This window comes from Pristiophorus japonicus, chromosome 7, assembly GCF_044704955.1.
Source record: "Pristiophorus japonicus isolate sPriJap1 chromosome 7, sPriJap1.hap1, whole genome shotgun sequence".
NCBI classification, from domain to species: Eukaryota; Metazoa; Chordata; class Chondrichthyes; family Pristiophoridae; genus Pristiophorus; species Pristiophorus japonicus.
In genome coordinates, this window is record NC_091983.1 from 163,429,398 (window position 1) to 163,448,037 (window position 18,640).

Sequence of the window (18,640 nt, forward strand, 5' to 3'; positions counted from 1 at the left end):
AATTCAAAATGATGACTTTGATAAAATGACACAAGTCTCGTCTTGTGTACAGTTTTGGAGCTTAACATTAATGAAGGTTTATTAAATAAAGTGCTATATATATTTTAATAGTTTTTATTCATGTTTTGGAGCATGTGGTGAGAGTTGTCTTTAGTTGTTGCTGGTTCTTTACCCATTCCGAGAAGTGCTGATTGGGAAACGTGCTGAGCCAGTTGGGGTTAAATCACACTCTTGTGTTATCACAATGCTTGATCAGTTTTCATAATTACATTATTTGACGTATCTGTGTCAGTTATATCTCACTGTTGATTCCAGTCATAGATATCAGGCATTAGTTGAGCTGTCTCTCAAACTTTGTACTTGTGCATGAAAACTTTTTTTGAAAAGAGTGTGCCTGCCACCAGCTGCTACTGTGTGTACAAAGTTTGCACTTTTGCTTGGGGACATCACCCTCAGTTTACTTTCTCCCAACTTTCTTCACCTCTGGTCTCCCCTCACTACTGCGCCCTATCATCATATACCTCTGCGCTCGACCTGCTCCCAGGTTTTCACCTATGCTGCTATTAAGCCAGATTCCAGGAGTAGGTGAGACTGTCCGGTAATGTTCCTCCCTCAGAAGTGGCTGGTCTTTGCTTGGACTTCCGGACAGTGGCTGTGTTCTACCATTCTGTGGTTCCTAGCACTGGGGCTTCCTTTGCACTAGCCTTGCAGAGCTTGTGAATAATGACAACTATAAGGTACAAGATAACAGTTAACCTGCAGCATCATTGCAGCAGCCAACATTGTGGCATTGTAACTGAATGTTTGAAGCTGACTGTCACTGGCTGTTTCAGGTCTAAACCTGTCTGAAAGCTCCCCAATATTTTAATAGCATTGCAGATGTACTTATTGAGTACTTTTAATGACGGTATCAATTTAAACTGTTAGAGATTTATGAAACTAAGCAAGATTGAATGCCAAAGAAAGTAGCAAAGTGCTGGAACATTTTTGTCTGTGCATGAATGTTATCACCCAGGCCTACTCCAGAACAACGTTTTAGAAAAGAATGTTAAGTTACACTTAAACAACTAGCAACTTGATATTCCAAAAATAAAATGTTTTTCTTAATCAGGACCAGAAAATTCTATTGTCTGTGTTACATGAAAAATTGGCTTTTTTTTTTAAAAGAAAAAAATCATGTTTATAACTTTGGATTGTTCAGTGAATATGTTTGACATGGTTACAAGTTGAAAAATTTGCCCCACTGCATAGAATTGGTTGAGCATTTCAAAAATATGCAGTAACAGAATATAGATGTGGACTGGTCTGTCAATTGGATGGATAAATGGAGCGAACAGCTGAACGAAGATTTACATTTTTCTAGCCTATCATTAGTTTGACAAGATCCTTGGGGCTAGAAATTTAACAGGTTTGTGCCTGTTTTACCGCCAGGCCAAAGCGATATATATTTATTGGCAATAAACGAGACACACAACATTTTGCGTCCTGGTGGAAAATTTGGCAGTGTTTTTGCGGCGCGCTAAAAGTTATCACCCGCCCGATTTTTTTTTTAAAGCATTTTTATGTCGTCAATCGGCGAGCAACGCTGCGCAATCACCGGGGGCGGTAAATTCGGCAATATCGCTCGCCCGAAAACCCGCCCGGAGAAAACAGTTGGTCCCAGGTCTGACCCAGGGGGCATCCGGTGCTAACAGTGCCATCTTGAAAACGGAGTACGACTTTAGTGCAGCTTTCTGAGACACGGTGCATTCGAAGGCTGCGCTTCCAAAAAGAGGTGGTCACAGAGATATGCCAGCTCATAAAGGCAAACCTACAGCCTACCAGCAACCGAGGTGAAGGTTGCTGCGGCACTTGCCTTCTATGCCTCCAGCTCCTTTCAGACATCAGTAGGAGACATATGCTCCATCTCGCAGTTCTCTACACATCGCTGCATTCGGCAGGTGACTACTGCACTTTACGCACGCAGGATGGACTTTATAAAGTTCCCAATGACCAGGGAGGCCCAGAATGAGAGAGCTGTAGGTTTTGGATGAATTGCTGGCTTCCCCAAGGTTCAGGCTGCCATTGACTATGCACATCGCCCTGCGAGCACCTTTCTTCAATCCAGAGATTTACCAAAACCGAAAGGGATTCCATTCCCTGATCATACAGATCGTCTGCGATCATACTCAGCACATCGTGGGAATAAATGCCCAATTTCAAGGGAACATCCATGATGCTTTTATCTTGCGTGAGAGCAGTGTCTCATACCTGTTCGACCGTCAGCCACAAGGCCAGGGGACATAGATTACGGCCTCGCCACCTGGTTCATGACCATCCTGTAAAACCCTTAGACAGAAGCCGAGCATCGCTATAATGACAACCATATAGCCACACACAACATCGTCGAAAAGGCAATCGGAGTGCTCAAGCAGCTCTTCCGATGCCTGGACCACTGAAGACTGCCTGCAATATTCCCCACAGTAGATCTCTGAGTTAGTTGCGGTGTGCTGCATGCTACACAACTTAGCCATCATGAGGGACCAGGATTTGTCACTGGGACTGCAGGACCACATCAGGAGAGAGGGGAGGACGAGGAGGACGAGGAGCCTGGCGAGGAACCCATGCCACCACCCCCACCACAGAGGAGGCCTTGTGGAGCTTTCACCACTGCAAAAAGCCTTACGTCAGCAGCTCATAATTCAATGCTTTGCTTGAAGAGTGAACGGCTCGTTTGACCGTTGGCTGCCCACTCTATCCCACCATGTTGACTATTCCCCCTCTTATTCTGCAAATGAGACACTACACAGGAATGGTTAAAGTGAACAAAATAATTTATTAAACATACAGTAACTTGAATAAGATTTATCTTGAATAAAATTTAAATATCTCAAAAGTGGAAGAACATTTATTAAACATTATTGTGAATTGGCATACTTTTATAAAATAACAACAACAAAACAACGAAAGAGCAACCCTTGCACCGAACGTCTTTTACCTGTGGCCCCTCCTCTCCCCCTCATCCTAACACCCCTCCCTCGCATCATGACCCTACCTGAGGTGGTACCAAGACGTCGTGCAGCAACGCAGCCAGAGTCCTGCTGTAAAAGAGGGATAGACAATGGAGACACCATGTGTGGATCCCTGGAGAAGCTCGGGGTATGGAAGGCCCGGCTTCTGAGTGGCAAGGCAGTTGCTCGGCATCACCACTCTCAGGTGATGGGTCTGGGTGTGACACTGGGGACTGTAGTGCCAAAGGTCAGGAGCATCAATTGCACGTGGGCAGTGACAGCCTCGGTGTTCTCGCGGGTCGCAGCGACAATCTGCGACATGCCCCCTCTCATGTCCGCGGATAGTGCCGCAGTGCTTGCGGGAATACTACCCAAGACCTCCAGGAGCTGTCGGCTGAGCTGGACGCGCTCCCTGGACAATCCCACCATGTCCAGGTGTGCGTCTGCCTGTCAGTCAGCAGACCGGCTTAGCCGACTCACCCTTCGGAGAGACGGCATACTGGATTCTACTCCAGTGGTGCATTGCTGCATGCCACTTGTACCCGGGGCCTCGGATGGCTTAAAGCCCGAGAATGCTTCTTCCTCGGACGAGCTAGCGAAAAGAGGTGAGGAGTGCATCGACACCTCCACTCACCCCCACCCCCCACCCCCGGAATAGGTTGCTCAGTTTGGTCCTCTCCTGGAGCTTCCTCCTCATCTGGAAATAGAAAACAACAGACGAGTGGTTAGCAGCAGGGGAGGGGGCAGCGTGACATGAGTACGGTCACATAGCACAGGCTCATTTGAAGGACTGCCGCTACTGCATTATGTGTAGTCCAGAGACACTGCATCACATTGCCCCAACCCAGCCCGGGGATTTTGCAGGACTTACCCTCAGTTTTGAACGGGGGCTCAGCACCCCCATAGGTAGTTGACCTCCCTGAGGCACTGATCAGACCTGCCAGGCGCTCCTCCAGGTCTGTCGGAGGCATTGTTCTGGGTGGACTGCCGCCTGTCCGTTACTGCTCTCGGCAGTTGTGGGATAACTTTCCCTGCAAAGGTGACAATGGGAATGGTTACCAGAGGGCCCCTCTGCTCTTGTGGCACACACAGATAGCCATCAAAGTACTTATACCATACTGTGTGCATTTAATACAGTGCTCTGTTTAATGGCCCTGGAAGTTGCACATGGTTCATGAGGAAGACATTGAAGTGCAGAAACATCTTTTAAGATTTCAGAAAGCAGTCTTAATAATGTGTAATGATCATTCATGACAAATAAGGTACAACACTAAGCCTACCTATACCAACATGCGTCAGATTTATAATTAAAGTAATGAAGGAGTGCAGCAATAAAAATATTACTTTGATGACCCTGCAATGGTCATTGAACCTTTTGCAGCACTGGGTGTGGGTCCTTCTGATGTCGTCCACGAAAGACACTACCTCAGATATGCTGGTCCAAAGACGACTAAGAACTGTTGGGAGGGATTTACTTACATCCCTCCTATTTAATTCACCACATCTCCTCTCCACAGCTGTGATAAGGGCCTCATTGGCCTCATTAGTGAACTTGCTCACTCTCTGCCTTCTCCCCTCTCCTTCCATTATGCCTGCTATCTGTAAATGGCTGATTCAGCCCTGGGTGTACTGTGCATGTGTGGGCGCTCCCTGACAGCTGACCAGAAACGCGAGCAAAAAAAAAATCCGGGAAAAAAAATGTGCGCATGCAAATTTTGACTCCGACGCATAAATTCAGTTGTGCAAAGGCAGATTTATCGTTATCGGCGGTAACCGTTTGGCAAATTCTGCTCGGTCTGGCGATAATTGTATCCTGTCGCTAAAAAAAAAATTCCACCGCGATTATCGCCCAAAAACGGGCAAAATCGCTAAAACACGAATTTCTCGCCCTTGGAGTCAGTTACTGCTACTTGATTTGGTTATGTTTTGTTAGTTTTATTTTAGCTTTTATACTGAGCTGTTTATGCATCACTGTGCTTGGTGCCATTATGTCGACATCAGGGTATCCTTCATCAAGCTCAACTGTTAATTAACTGAAGGTGCTTTCTGGCCACATGGATTTCAAGCGAGATGGACCACTACCAATAGAGAAATCACAACTGTCCAAAAGCAAAATGTTCTAGGGTTAAGAAATGTCTAAAAAAAATTATATCGAAGATTTGTCTAGTTTCTTAATTATGTAGGTTTAAAAAGTTCGGATTACAGAGGTGCTAATTTTAAAGAGGTTTGACACTGGTCTAGTGATGGTTAGTGATAAACGGTGTGAGGTTTGTGGTATCAGGTGTGGTAATGTGCACATTCACTTCGTATTAAAAGTGGTAAGCTTTCTTTGGCTTACTCATTTATACCATAACTCCATAAACTGACATTATCTATTAAAACGTTCAGTGGTATTTTTTTACATGCTTGTAAGCAGTTACTTGCTACCAAACAGTATGACCTGATGAAAAACGTAACAGAAAATTCTTCTTAAATATCAATCAGGAAATGCTGCGTAAGAACTAGTGAAATGTGAAAAACAGAGTAACGAACAAAAAGTGGTTTCATGAACTGTTAAAACTTTGTTAATTTGACCACTTTCAAATCCAAATTGGAGGCATTATGCAACATTTGCAAATCTGGTGCTCTTTTCTCACGTTATATCAGTACAAGCAGGATGCTGTGTAATGGTCGTTGCATACCTCAATACTGCTCATTCATGTTGAGAAATTATGACTCAGATTAGTGTCAACCAAAGTTAAAAACATTTTAAATGCACATTTCACTGATGTTACATTCTGTGTCATAACCCGGAAAGCTGACTATGGGGTTACAAATGTACTCATTTCCAGGAATCGCCTTACACGATGAACCACTCGATTGGGCAGCAGCAGGGGATCACGTCATTCTCACTGTGACTGGTGTGGATATTATAAAAATAAAGTAAGTTTTTGTTTTTTTGTATCTTCGTTTAGGGGTATCGTGTTTTTTCGTGGCTCAACATCCTTATATAGCCACAAATCTACCAGCTCTTTCCAGCTTAAAATAAATGTACATATATTTAAAATATTTGCTTAAGAAATATATTCTGCTAAAAAACAAGAACAAACTAGCAATAATGAGACACCATGGATGAATAAAGAAATGAAGGTAAAATTGAATCTAAAGAAAAAGGCATACACTAAGTACATAGACAATAAAGGAGAGGATGACAAAAAGGAATACAAAGAGCTTAGGAAAGAAGTTTTTAAAAAATCAATTCGGAAAGCAAAGAGAGGAATTACGAAATGATCAAAGAATATAAAAAGTATTAAAATATTCTATAGATACATTGGCACATAAATAACAAAAATAAAATTAAGATCGGGATAGGGCCACTAAGTGATGTACAAGATAAACTCACAGATAATGACCGTGAAATGATAGAAATATTGAAGTTACATTGCCTCAGTTTGTAGAAGAGAGACCAACAAGGTGGGCATGACATTTAACAATGAAAGGAGGGAAATCATTGATAAACTAATTAAACTTAGGAAGAAAATTTGCATCTGTGTGTACTCAAGAAACTAGGGAAGAGATAGCAGACGTATTAGTAGATTCAGTAGAAAAGGGAATCGTGTCAGAGAGCTGGTGGACAACAAATTTATTACTATATTCAAAAAGAGGGACAACAAACCCAGGGAACTATAGACCAGTTAGCTTAATGTCGGTGATAGGAACAATATTGGAATCTTTACTCAAAGATGCAATAGAAAAACATCTAGAAACCAAAAAAAGTAATAAAGAATAGTCAGCATGGATTTCAAAAGGGAAGACCATGCTTGACCAACTCGATTGAATTCTTTGAAGAAGTAACAGACAGAGTAGACAATGGCAATGCAGTGGATGTGATATACATGGACTTTCAGAAGGCCTTTGATAAGGTACCGCATAGTAGACTTGTGACTAAGATCAGAGTATTTAGAGTCAGGACAAATAGAAGAATGGATAACATGCTGGCTACAAAACATGGTAGGTGTTGAAGGTAGTTATTCAGACTGGCGGAAGGTGGGAAGTGGAGTTCTACAGGGATTGGTGCTGGGACCACTGTTGTTCACTGCATAAATAAATTGGAATCGGAAGTACAATATCAAAATTTGTGGATAACACCAAATTGAGGGTATTGTTAATACTGAGGGGGGCTGTGACAAAATACAAGAAGACATTTACAAACTTGCAGAATGGGTGTGTAAATGGCAAATGAACTTCAATATAGGAAAGTGTGAGGTGCTGCATTTTGGTAGGAGGAAAAGAAGGCCACGTTTTTCTTGGAAAATAAGAGTCTAAATGGGGTAGAAGCACAAAGGGATCTAGTGGTACAGATACACAAATCATTAAAAGTAGCAATACAGGTTAACAAAGCCATTAAATGTGCAAACAAAGCAATGTGATTCATATCTAGAGGAATAGAATTCAAAAGTAGACAAGTTGTGTTAAACGTGTATAGAACTTTGGTTCAGACCACACTTGAAGCATTGTGAACAGTTATGGTCTCCACTTACAAAAAGGACATAGAAACACTGGAGAAAGTGCAAAAATGATTTACAAGGGTGATACCAGAACTAAGGGTGCACCTTTCCGGAAAGACTGAGCAGGCTGGGGCTCTTTTCTCTAGAAAAGCGGTGACCTAATAGAGGTCTTTTCAAATTATGAAGGGGTTTGGTAGACGTGGAGAAGATGTTTCCACTGATGGGGAAGTCCAAAACTAGGGGTCATAAATATAAGATTATCACCAATAAATTCAATGAGGAATTCAGGAGAAATGTCTTTACTCAGCGAGTAGTGAGAATGTGGAACTCACTATCAAATGGAGTGGTTGAGGCAAATACCATAGTCACATTTAAGGGAAAGCTAGATAAGTGCATGAGGGAGAAAGGAATAGAAGGATAGATATACTGATGAGACGAGATGAGGATGATATGAAATAAATAGAGTGGAAAGAGACTTATGTGGAGCATCAACACTGGCCAAATGGTCTTTTTCTGTACTGTAAATTCTATGCAATTTAAAAACCTTGGGTATATAAAATTCAAATCAAGCAGAATTGAATGATCACGTTACTTGCACTGATTTTTTTTTCATACCCCAAACCTTTCACAATACAACATCCCAACTAGTGCATAATACGAGGTTTACCAATAATATCCCTTGTCCAAAATGCTTACACATTTCTGCAAATATTATATATCCAGTTTCCAATTTGGTCAGAAGTGCACAATTTGTTTAAAGGAGACAGTAACTGTTTGAGTTAGTGCTGTTAATGGTAAGTACCTACCCATAGATCACTCTTAATACAGTTAATCTTTTTAACTTAAAATGAATCAATTTATATGCGTATAGAGATGAGGGATGAAATTTGTGAATGAAGCACTGTTTCTACTTTTGATAACTAATACTATAGAATTGCATAGAATCTATAAAACAGAAACAGGCCATTCGGACCAATTAGTCTGTGCCAGTGTTTATATTCCACACAAGCCTCCTCCCACTCTAAATACCTCTTCCCATCCTGCTCCTGTATCAGTCTATTGAATTACATCAGGCACTCTGATATTGTGTAGACAGATGCAGGGTAACGCCTCCTCTATTCAGCTCCAATAATATGCCTTAACCCTAATTACAGAAGTTTACACCCTACTGAACCAGTTTTAATTTTCCAACGTCCCACAACAGTAATCCTTTTGGTATATGGGAGTCAGATAGCCAGTTCTGGGGTAATTTTGTTTTTGATGCTGCATCCTCCTAGGAATAGAATTGCCTCACACTCATTTCCCATAGAACCTTTACACCTAGCAAAGTGCAGAGACTTTCAGCCATCATTCTTGGCTGGATTTGAACTCCGATCCTAGAGTTACAGTTGACTGTGTGCTGTCACTGTGCCATCCAAAACCTTATCTTTGATTTTCTAAAGAATATTAATTTTAAACATTTATTTTGTGCAATTAGTGTCACAAAGCTAGGAATATAATATTTTGTTGTAGAATCACTGTGGCTTTTGATTACTGAAAAGTTGCACAGTCTGTTCATAAGGTAGAATGCAAAACTATTCCTACGTTTTCTATTTAAATTTATCAGTAGCAACACACACTTGCATTTATATAGCATCTGTATCATAAAGAAATGTCCCAAGTCGCCACTCAAATAAGTGTAACTAACAGACATTTCCATGAGCTCAAAATGAAGGCCACAGTTCAGCTAGGCACCACAACCAATAGTTGATGTAAATTACTGGCCTGTACCTTTTAGGGGGAAATGAGAAACTGAGCTGCCAATGTAATAGCATTTTAAACATGGACTTGCTGTACTATAGCCGCACAGGTGTCTTTTGGGGCTGCTTTGTCAAATTTGCGTGCAAGAAATCTTGTGCTCTTGGAAATACAGTGCGTTGATCATGTGTTGGTTTTGGAATGCAGCTGCACTGCCGCAATTGCTAAAGGCTTTTAAAATGGAAGTGAATAAATAATTGAAAGGTAATCATTTAAAATACTGTGGGGAAAGGACAGAGGAATGAAAGCTGGCACAGGCACGTTGGCCTCAATTTTGGCCCAGCCCGTTTTTTGGCACACTTACCGGAGTTGTGCCGCTTTTCTCTGTTCTGAAGTGCGCCGAAAAATTTCCTTCCCACTTTGGCTGCTGTCCGGCCTCCTCCCTGTGGTCGCGCAGCATGGGCAGTCGAGTCCGGGGTGGAGTCAGCATTCTGTGCCGAAAACTGCGCCGGGATGTCTGCATCTGTGCAGTGGAGTGTCCACGCATGCGCAGTAGCTCCTCGCCCCCAGCCTCTCCGTGTCTTGCTGTAGCCGCTCTGTGGGACCCGATGCCAGCCACTGGGATCGCTCCCGCTCCTAGCCCAGGCCGGGTGGCCTCCCAATGCGATTTCTAAGAGAGGGGCGGGCGGGCAGGCAGGAGAACTGATAGTGCTCCTGCCTGGATGATTTCTATCAGTTCTCCTGCCCGCCTTCCCCTAGCCCAGGCCGAGTGGCCTCCCGCACCGGCCGGCCCGCTGCCTTCCCAGGCCGAGTTTGAAGATGAAGGTGGCACTTACTTCAATTTTTTATTTCTTATTGAATTCTTATTAATTTTTGCTTGCAAGATTTGGTGGTTTGTAAGGCTTTGGTTTATGTGCAGGCAGGTCCTCTCCGCTTCCCATCCCTATCCCAGGCCGAATGGCCTCCGATGTACCGACCTGCACCGATTTCTTTAACTCTCCACAAGGGTTTTCTGAAGTGGCCACATACGCTGGCCTAAGTAGATTTGGAGTAACTATTAGCTGGGCAAAGTTGCCTAAATGGGCAGAACTGGCGTAGGTGGCTGGTCATGCCCCCTTTTGGAAAAAAAAACGAAACTAAAAAAAATCGTAACTAACTCAGTTACACTGGTGCAAATTGATTGTGGAAAATAGAAACATAGAAAATAGGTGCAGGAGTAGGCCATTCGGCCCTTCGAGCCTGCACCGCCATTCAATGAGTTCATGGCTGAACATGCAACTTCAGTACCCCATTCCTGCTTTCTCGCCATACCCCTTGATCCCCCTAGTAGTAAGGACTACATCTAACTCCTTTTTGAATATATTTAGTGAATTGGCCTCAACAACTTTCTGTGGTAGAGAATTCCACAGGTTCACCACTCTCTGGGTGAAGAAGTTTCTCCTCATCTCGGTCCTAAATGGCTTACCCCTTATCCTTAGTCGGTCCTAAATGGCTTACCCCTTATCCTTAGAAAATGGGAATTTTTAAGTTACTCCAAAAAAAAACGGAGCAACTCCTGGCCAAAATTGAGCCGATTAGGTGGAAATGACCTGCCTCTGTGCTGTAAAATTCTATGATTTTATGTAATAATCTCTGAATTAATAATAATTTTTTGTAACGTGTCTTGATTTTTTTTCAAAGAAAGTAACTCCCTATTTTAAAACACAATGCTTCATTTAGCTGGAGGTCGCCTCTTCCATCTTAAAACACACCAGAGCATTCATTCTGACTGTTAAGTATATAGCTGTAGAACTATAAAGCTGTAGCAGTTGAGTTCATTATAAGTGTTCAGGTTTTGCTATGCGTTCATGTCTGATTCCTCACCAAATAGAATCACAATTTAACATATATAAAATAAACATTTTTGAAACATATTGCAGTAACAATTGTTTAGCCTCAATTACAGTCTGTTTTTGATAAGTTCCGCTGACGTTTGTCTTTTATCTTCTCTTATAGTGTGGGATGTATTTTTTGTGATCAGAAAGCACCTATAAAAACATGCACGAGGTTTAGAGCTAGAGTTCTTATTTTCAATATTGATATTCCAATCACGCAAGGTTTACCAGTAAGTGCACTTTTTCTTACCGCATTAATTTAGAATTCAGTAAATAACAGTGGAGATTAAAAGCAAAGTTGTACTTGGAAGCACAAATTTTCTATAGCAGTCCAGCATACTTTTTCTTGTCTTAATTGAATTTTACGTTGTGTTATAAGTTTCTCACATATACTTCTGAGCATGTAAAAATAGACATCAATTGCATATTTTCTATGGTGAACCAAATCGTATGCTCTTTCAAGCAGAAGTATTCGGTTAATGTATTAACCCACTCACTGAACACTGATACTATGATGCCACTTGTTACAGTGCTTGTACAGTTGACCCTGCAATGTGGAAGTTAAAATCAGATTTCCACACTCGGGATATTACAGTGAAGCAATAACACAGCCAGAAAACACTCATGTCCCCAAAAACATTCCAGCTTATTTTGTAAATGCAGAGTATGTATTTCAAGCAAATGACCTTTATTTTCACTCATTTAATAATTAGCACCACCTTTTAGCCCTTGGGGGCTACATAGCCAAACCCCACTTGTGCAAACAATTGATTGGATTTTTGAACTTTTTAACAAAGGCATATTGGGATATCATGAAACTATTTTATTAAGAATTTGTTTGAGTTGGAAAAATAAGCTTGAAGAAATTTTTCAAATTGTTTAAAGGTATCAGCAACTAAAATTAATCGTGTCATTTTTAAGTAGCATGGCTGAACAAAAATGAAGTCCTGGAGGTGTCAACCTTTTTAGTGATCCACAGAACCTCATGCTAATCCATAACCAGAATTTTGGCTGTTTCAAAATTTAAAGTGGCTTCTTTCTATCTCGTCCCTCTTCACCACATTAAATGAACCTTTCCTACAGTCATGTTCCGACCTCACACTCCTCAAATCTAGTTATGTGACCATTTGTGTTATTTTGTACTCGCCATATTGTAATGTTTGAATTTGAAACTGTGCCTATTCTTATATATTTTTTCAAACTTTGGAGAGATGTTGAGCAAACTTAGAAGCTATGATACTGACTAAAAGGGAACTTGTTCAAATACAACAAATAGGGAAATGCAATATACTGCTGTTAAAAAAGAGTGCTTTGAATACTATGGAGAGTTGTTTTTGAGGTTTAAAATATGCGCACTGTACCTTTATTAACAGGTTTTATTACACTACCAAACTTTAAGTGAACCATGCACAATCCGAAGGCTAGTGAGTGTTCTGCACAAGAGCACAGGAGAGGTTCTCAAGAAAAAACCCAAGTAAGCAATGCTTAAAAAATCTATATATTTGACTATTATCCTTCATAGTTATACTTGCATGGGGAACTCAAAAGTTCATTTTGGTCAGGATGAGCCAGGTAAATTGTTAAAGTATTGATGAATTAAAATTATTTATTTTCCCATGTTTTAAAAAATTTTTTGATAACTCCTATAATTTCTCTGACCATAAAGGTAACTTTCTCCCAGTATCACTCATGAGCTAATTCAAATCTGAGAGGCACCTGTTAATTCTTCATCGCTTTGTGTAAAGCATGCAGCCTCTTTTGGCATCTTCCCTGACAGCATGGCTGAGATTAGAACCTGTTCATATTGGAATTGGAGGCTAGAATAAACCTTCAGTGCTATGGTGTACTACCTGAAGTACTCGTCTGACTTTTCATGTAGAGAAGCACTAAGGTGGTAATTCAACTGTAACAATTGCAGTTGGGGTTATATTTATACTGTCTACCTTGAGTAATCCTGCTGGCAACAGACGTTGAATGCAGTTGTCTTGGTTTTTGAGCATTAGATTGTCACTGTTTTGCATTCCTTGCCCATCAGGACACAAACTATTGAAAAAAACAAATTCTGTATTTGGAATCGCCATCCAAAACTGTAAACTTCTGTATTATTTTCCACTTTTAATTGCAAAGAATGTGCATGAATCAATGAATAAGACGTTGATGGAGTTGTGTAACCCACCATATCTACCACAAGAAATAGTTGCAGCAGGATCTTGCACAGTTGCATCATTCCCTTTGAGTAAGAAAGTGCAAATATGAAAGCTATATTTAAAAAAAAACAACTTGTTTGGCTTCCCCATGTAGTTTCTAGTCCTGCCACCATTACTCAGCTGAATGAATACAGTAAGCAATTGGAATAGTAAGTGACCTTTCGGTTTAAAAGTAGTGTGGATTTCTCATCAAAATAATGACAGTGAAGGTGATTTGGCAACTTTACTTAATTTGTCTCCAAAAGGATTTAGTGCTCCTCAAATAAATCTTCATAATAACACATATTGTAAGACAGTCACTAAATTAATTTTATTTTTTTCGCAGTGAGATGGTGCTCCCATTTCTGTGAAGGATTTAATTACATCAGCCATTTAGAACAATTCTGTCCAAACTGTCTAGATCACAAAGCATGTCCATTCTAAGATTGTGTCTTACCTAAATAACATTTATTTGGAACTATTCAGCCAGGTTATGAACTGTAATTATTTAGGGATTCACTGTATCCATCTTCATTCATACCTAATATATGACTATAAAATGCTTTGATAGAAATAGGTTTTAAATATATTATCTTAACTTTGGCTACATGTTGACTGAGCCAGGGTGAAATATCATAAATGATTCATGAAAGGTACAATAAATATGATGTACACATAAGGTACATCTATTGTACTAAATTTAGCAAAAATATGTAAAATGTTATGAAAGATGTGAACAAGCAGTTTTGGAATGCCTAAATTTAGACTTTGATCAATTGCTTAGGTGGGTCATAGACTTTGAAATCAAACCACAATAGTACGCTGTTTTAGCTGTGGCTAAATCTAAAGCAGAATGAATACTGTGTGTTTAATCAACTCATGCACTGGCAGGGGGTTTCATTACTCAGCAAACAGAGAAATTCCCTATCTACTCCTGTACATATCAGAAGTACTCGCGGCTCAGTTTTCATAAAATTAGCTTGCGATTTCAGCTCCATTTCTAATCCTTCACGCAGAATTTTCATATCCTTCTGCTTTAAAGCCTAATGACGTCTTCATTAAATAAGTGCATAAAATGCAAATAAACACAAAGGAAATTGCTGTTGCTTGTGCATGCTAAAGATCTCTTGGTTCATAAGGTGTTACTTCAGTCTTTTACTAGTCAGTTGGAGGACTATAGTTGCCAGATTACCATCATCATCATAGGCGGTCCCTCGAACGAGGATGACTTGATTCCACAAGAGTTCACAGATGTTTCAATGAAGGACCCGATGTTCCAGTCCTGAACTCCAGTTGAGGGGGTGGAAGATGCCTGTGTGTGGATTTTTTTTAACATGTGGTGACCGTTGCACATCAGCCACCACACGGGCTCGACAGAGCTAGGCCTTTATCCAGTGGCAAGGGTTGAACCAGGACGACTGGAGACCTGCTCTGCTGCACGGACCTAGTGCGCACACATATTGCAGTGTGGGCTGGCCCATGCTGCTCCTGGGCGCCCGGCTCTTCTGGGCCCCATACCCTCATTCGCCACACCTTCGTCCACAATGTTGCAGGGCCCGGCGCTCCAGCTCTATTTATAGCCCCGACCTGCGGTGGTGATCTCACACAGGTCCGGGCGGCCCACGATGTTTGGATTAATTGGCCCAGATTACCATGGTTCCATTGAGTAACATACTGAAACGAGGCTGACACTGGGGCAAATATACAAAATATAGAGAAGATTAGGGGCAAATTATCAAAAGAAACAACATTCAGATTTGATTGGGTTGAAAAAAGATTATTTCTAAGATCTTAAAGCATTTGAAATTATTATGGCACCCAGCTATTAATTGTCAGAAAGCTGAATGATAGGGTGGAGATGTTTCTGAAACATTTTGGCTCTTATGCTCTCTTGACTTATGAGCCAAGAGATCTTGTATCTGACTTCTTACTGTTTTCATATTTTGTTTCTGATCTTCTTCAGATGTTTGACTAAAGGGCAGAATGCCTTGATAGAGCTGCAGGCCCAGAGACCTGTTTCTGTGGAACTCTACAAAGACTTCAAAGAGCTGGGTCGTTTTATGTTACGTTACGGTGGATCTACTATAGCAGCAGGAGTAGTCACAGAGGTAACTATTGCTTGAAATTGAGATCCGTTTGATTTTCCACTGTATGAAATGCAATGCATATAAGGTTTAGCAAAATAAACCACATCCTTAAGTTATAACCTTTTTTAATTCTAGTTGATTCAGTTCTTCATAACTGTGGGACTTCCCCTCTTTATTTAATTAAAAAAATGCCTGACAGGTGAGTTAGCATTCCGTTCTTTCTCCCCTGACATCCATACTTCAATCTAGCCCAGATTGATAGATGACAATCTTGCCTCTCTGTGAAGTTGTGAAGTTGTACATGATATGAGCTTGGGCAGCCTCAGATCAGTGCTCAGTAGATACTAGCCCACAGATTGAAAGATTCCCTGGCTTGGTCACAATTGGTCAGGCATGCTTGGACACTATGGCTGACATGGAATGTAATGAGAACTTTATTTCCTATTTGGCCTTTAACTTGAGACTGCGTGATGATAATACTGGGATTCAAAATTGAAGATGTTCATTCTGTCATCTTGGCATTCATCAATCTTGATCAACATTAAAAAAAAACACTCAGGTTGGATAGCTGTACATCTCCACTGATTGACACGTCTTAACCCACAGAAGATAGATTTTCTAGTCTCAGCAGGATCAGTTTTTTCAATTTTTTTTACTTGCTTCTGAAAAGTGTTGAATGACTGTCAATATAAAACAAGTACAACACATTTTAGGATAAATTTGTGTTGATATTTTCATTTAATTTTCTCCCCCCTGAAGAAGTCAGTGACTTAAGCTAAGATACGGTTTCCTGGGCTTTAACAGCTTTGTAGCACATTACCAAAGTGGTTGTTCTTCGTGTTTGCCTCTAGGCTGTGGGTGCCAGAAGCCAAGGTCTAATGACATGGTGGGCAACCATTTATTTATTTGTTTAAAAACTCGTTAAAAAGTACTTATAATTGATAAGTATTTTCTCCTGATGACTTAAAACATTTTTATTTGATTCAGTTTTGTAAATTGAAGAGGAGTAATTGTTCTGTGCCCGTCCTTTTAAGTGCATTTACAACTCAAATGGAAATGTCTTCTCAACTTCATTACCAGCTTGTTATCAGTGCGATTGAGCCAACAGATCAAATTGAATATATAGTTATTCCGCCAAAAAGAATGCACTGTTTCTGTTATTATGAGAAATTTAAGGTATACTTCAGCAACCTAATACTATTTTCTCTTTTATTACAGATCAAAGAATGATTGTAGAGAGGGATTTCATAATGTTTGACCTTTCTTCAATCCTAATTCCGAAACACAGGCCAACTTGGCAATGTCTCACAATTTTGAAGGATATAGGAACTGTGGTCGGCAAAACAGTGCAATTTACAATAACCCAAAATTCACGAAAGTGAATTTGTCCTTTACACTATTGTGTTCAAGCAAGCAACTGACAGAATGGTCTTCTCAATTTATTGACTCATACTGCCAGTAATACCTCCAGAAGCAAAGTTGTACTGTGCCTGAGAAGAATCTCTGCAGCTCTGCACAATTAGTTCTTGTGATTTTTATCAGTGTCCTGCACACTGATACATTACACACATCAAAAAAGGGACAACTTGTTGAGTGCATGATGAGTAACCCAGCTGAACTAGACATTTAGTGGCCAACAGTTGACAAATACGTATTTGGCTTGCCTGCCACTGTTCTTCCATTAATGTTCCATGATTTACTAATGTATTTACCGGTTGATCTGCTAACACAGTCAGATTGACGATAACAAGTAACAAAAGTACTTAGAACCTTCTTTCCAAAAAAAAATGAATGGCAATATATGAGGTGATCAGATATAATACTTCAACTATCCACTTTCACATCAGTGGAAAGTGTTCCAAAAATATTTATCAAGGTGCAAGTAATTAAAGCTGGTATTGAATAAAATATGGTTAAAGCAAAGCATTGCTTCAGATGTTTGTCATTTATTGTTTCAAATGTGTTTTCAGCCAGATTGTGCAATTGCCTCATTTTTCAACTGCCCAAAGTATTAATAATTTTAGCTGCAAGAGGTTTAGGATTCCTTTACATTGTACAGAAGTTTCATTTTGATACACATGTCCCTTTTCGATAACAGTGCTGATTCTAACTACCTGAATAGTCATTCTTGTAGTTTGTTGTTCTAGTCTGGGACTGTAGACTTTTCTATAACTCTTGAATTGACCAACCAAGAGCTCTCAGTCTTCTAAGTAGCCATGTAAGGTGTCACTTTGCATACTGTTTAGGCACTTCTCAATTTTCTGTATGATGCAGGGTTCAAAACCAGAATGTTTCAAAAAGATTTTGGTTCTCCCCAACCGCCAAAGATGGCTCATCGAGTTTATCTAACAGGTGAATCACACAGACCAGGAAGGCCCCAGATTTGATCCCCAGTCTGTGTTGATGTGATAGAAGGGGAGCTACAATTGACCTTGGGGATCCTTTGTTAGGGAGGGGGAAATTGGCCACAATTTTCACTTTTAATTGCAGTCCAGTAACCACTGCTTGTAGTTGTGCATATGTGGATGTTGGATGAAGACAGGACTTGGCTTGGCTATAATGTCCTGCCAACACTCACTGTCAAAGCTCACGCATGAACTTAGAACCATTCCCCAGCAAGGAGTCAACACCTTTAGGAGGGGAGACAACTGACAAAAAAACAATATATATTTAATAAGTAGGGTGTGATGTGGCTGATTTTTGGAAATAATGTCGATAGACAATAGAACAGTTTTGAGAGCAACGTTTTCCTGAGAGAAGTATCTTGCTTAGTAATTACTTAACTTTTCATTGTATTAGTAAATCTGTATAAAATGAGCAAAAAATCCCCAAAAAAGTGATCCCTCTTTGTGGAGTTTTCTCTTGTACCAGAAAATTTCCTGTGGCATCCCCTAGTCAGTTAACGAATGTAAGTTTAAAAAAAATATACAAGATGGTGACAGAGTTGGGAGAGAGGCTTCAAAAGCTCACTCCACAGAGCCAGTCAAAGCTGCAACTACACTAACAGTTGTCATAGCGAAACTGAATGGGAAATTGTGACCTAGCAAATAACAATGATAAATGTTAACACAAAATGTGTAAAAATAAGGTTTGTGGAATTTCAATAAATACACATATATATATATATTTTTTTTCATTCTGGGTGCCATTGGCAAGACCAGCATTTATTGCCCATCCCCAGTTGCCTTTGAGAAACATAGAAAATAGGTGCAGGAGTAGACCATTCTGCCCTTCGCGCCTGCACCACCATTCAATATGATCATGGCTGATCATTTTTGC

At 40.4% G+C, this 18,640-nt stretch overlaps 1 protein-coding gene across 2 annotated transcripts in view; it reads left to right on the top strand.

The window, feature by feature from the left end:
* The window catches only part of hbs1l (HBS1-like translational GTPase), a 188,911-nt gene extending 171,627 nt beyond the window's left edge, over positions 1 to 17,284 (top strand). For both annotated transcript variants that reach the window (XM_070885504.1, XM_070885503.1), the window contains 5 exons: positions 5,822 to 5,912; positions 11,210 to 11,318; positions 12,462 to 12,562; positions 15,238 to 15,382; positions 16,580 to 17,284. In XM_070885504.1, coding sequence (XP_070741605.1) covers positions 5,822 to 5,912; positions 11,210 to 11,318; positions 12,462 to 12,562; positions 15,238 to 15,382; positions 16,580 to 16,591 — 458 coding nt within the window. In that variant the 3' untranslated portion in view covers positions 16,592 to 17,284. The remainder of the gene's footprint in view (positions 1 to 5,821; positions 5,913 to 11,209; positions 11,319 to 12,461; positions 12,563 to 15,237; positions 15,383 to 16,579) is intronic.
* Positions 17,285 to 18,640: the final 1,356 nt, after the last annotated feature.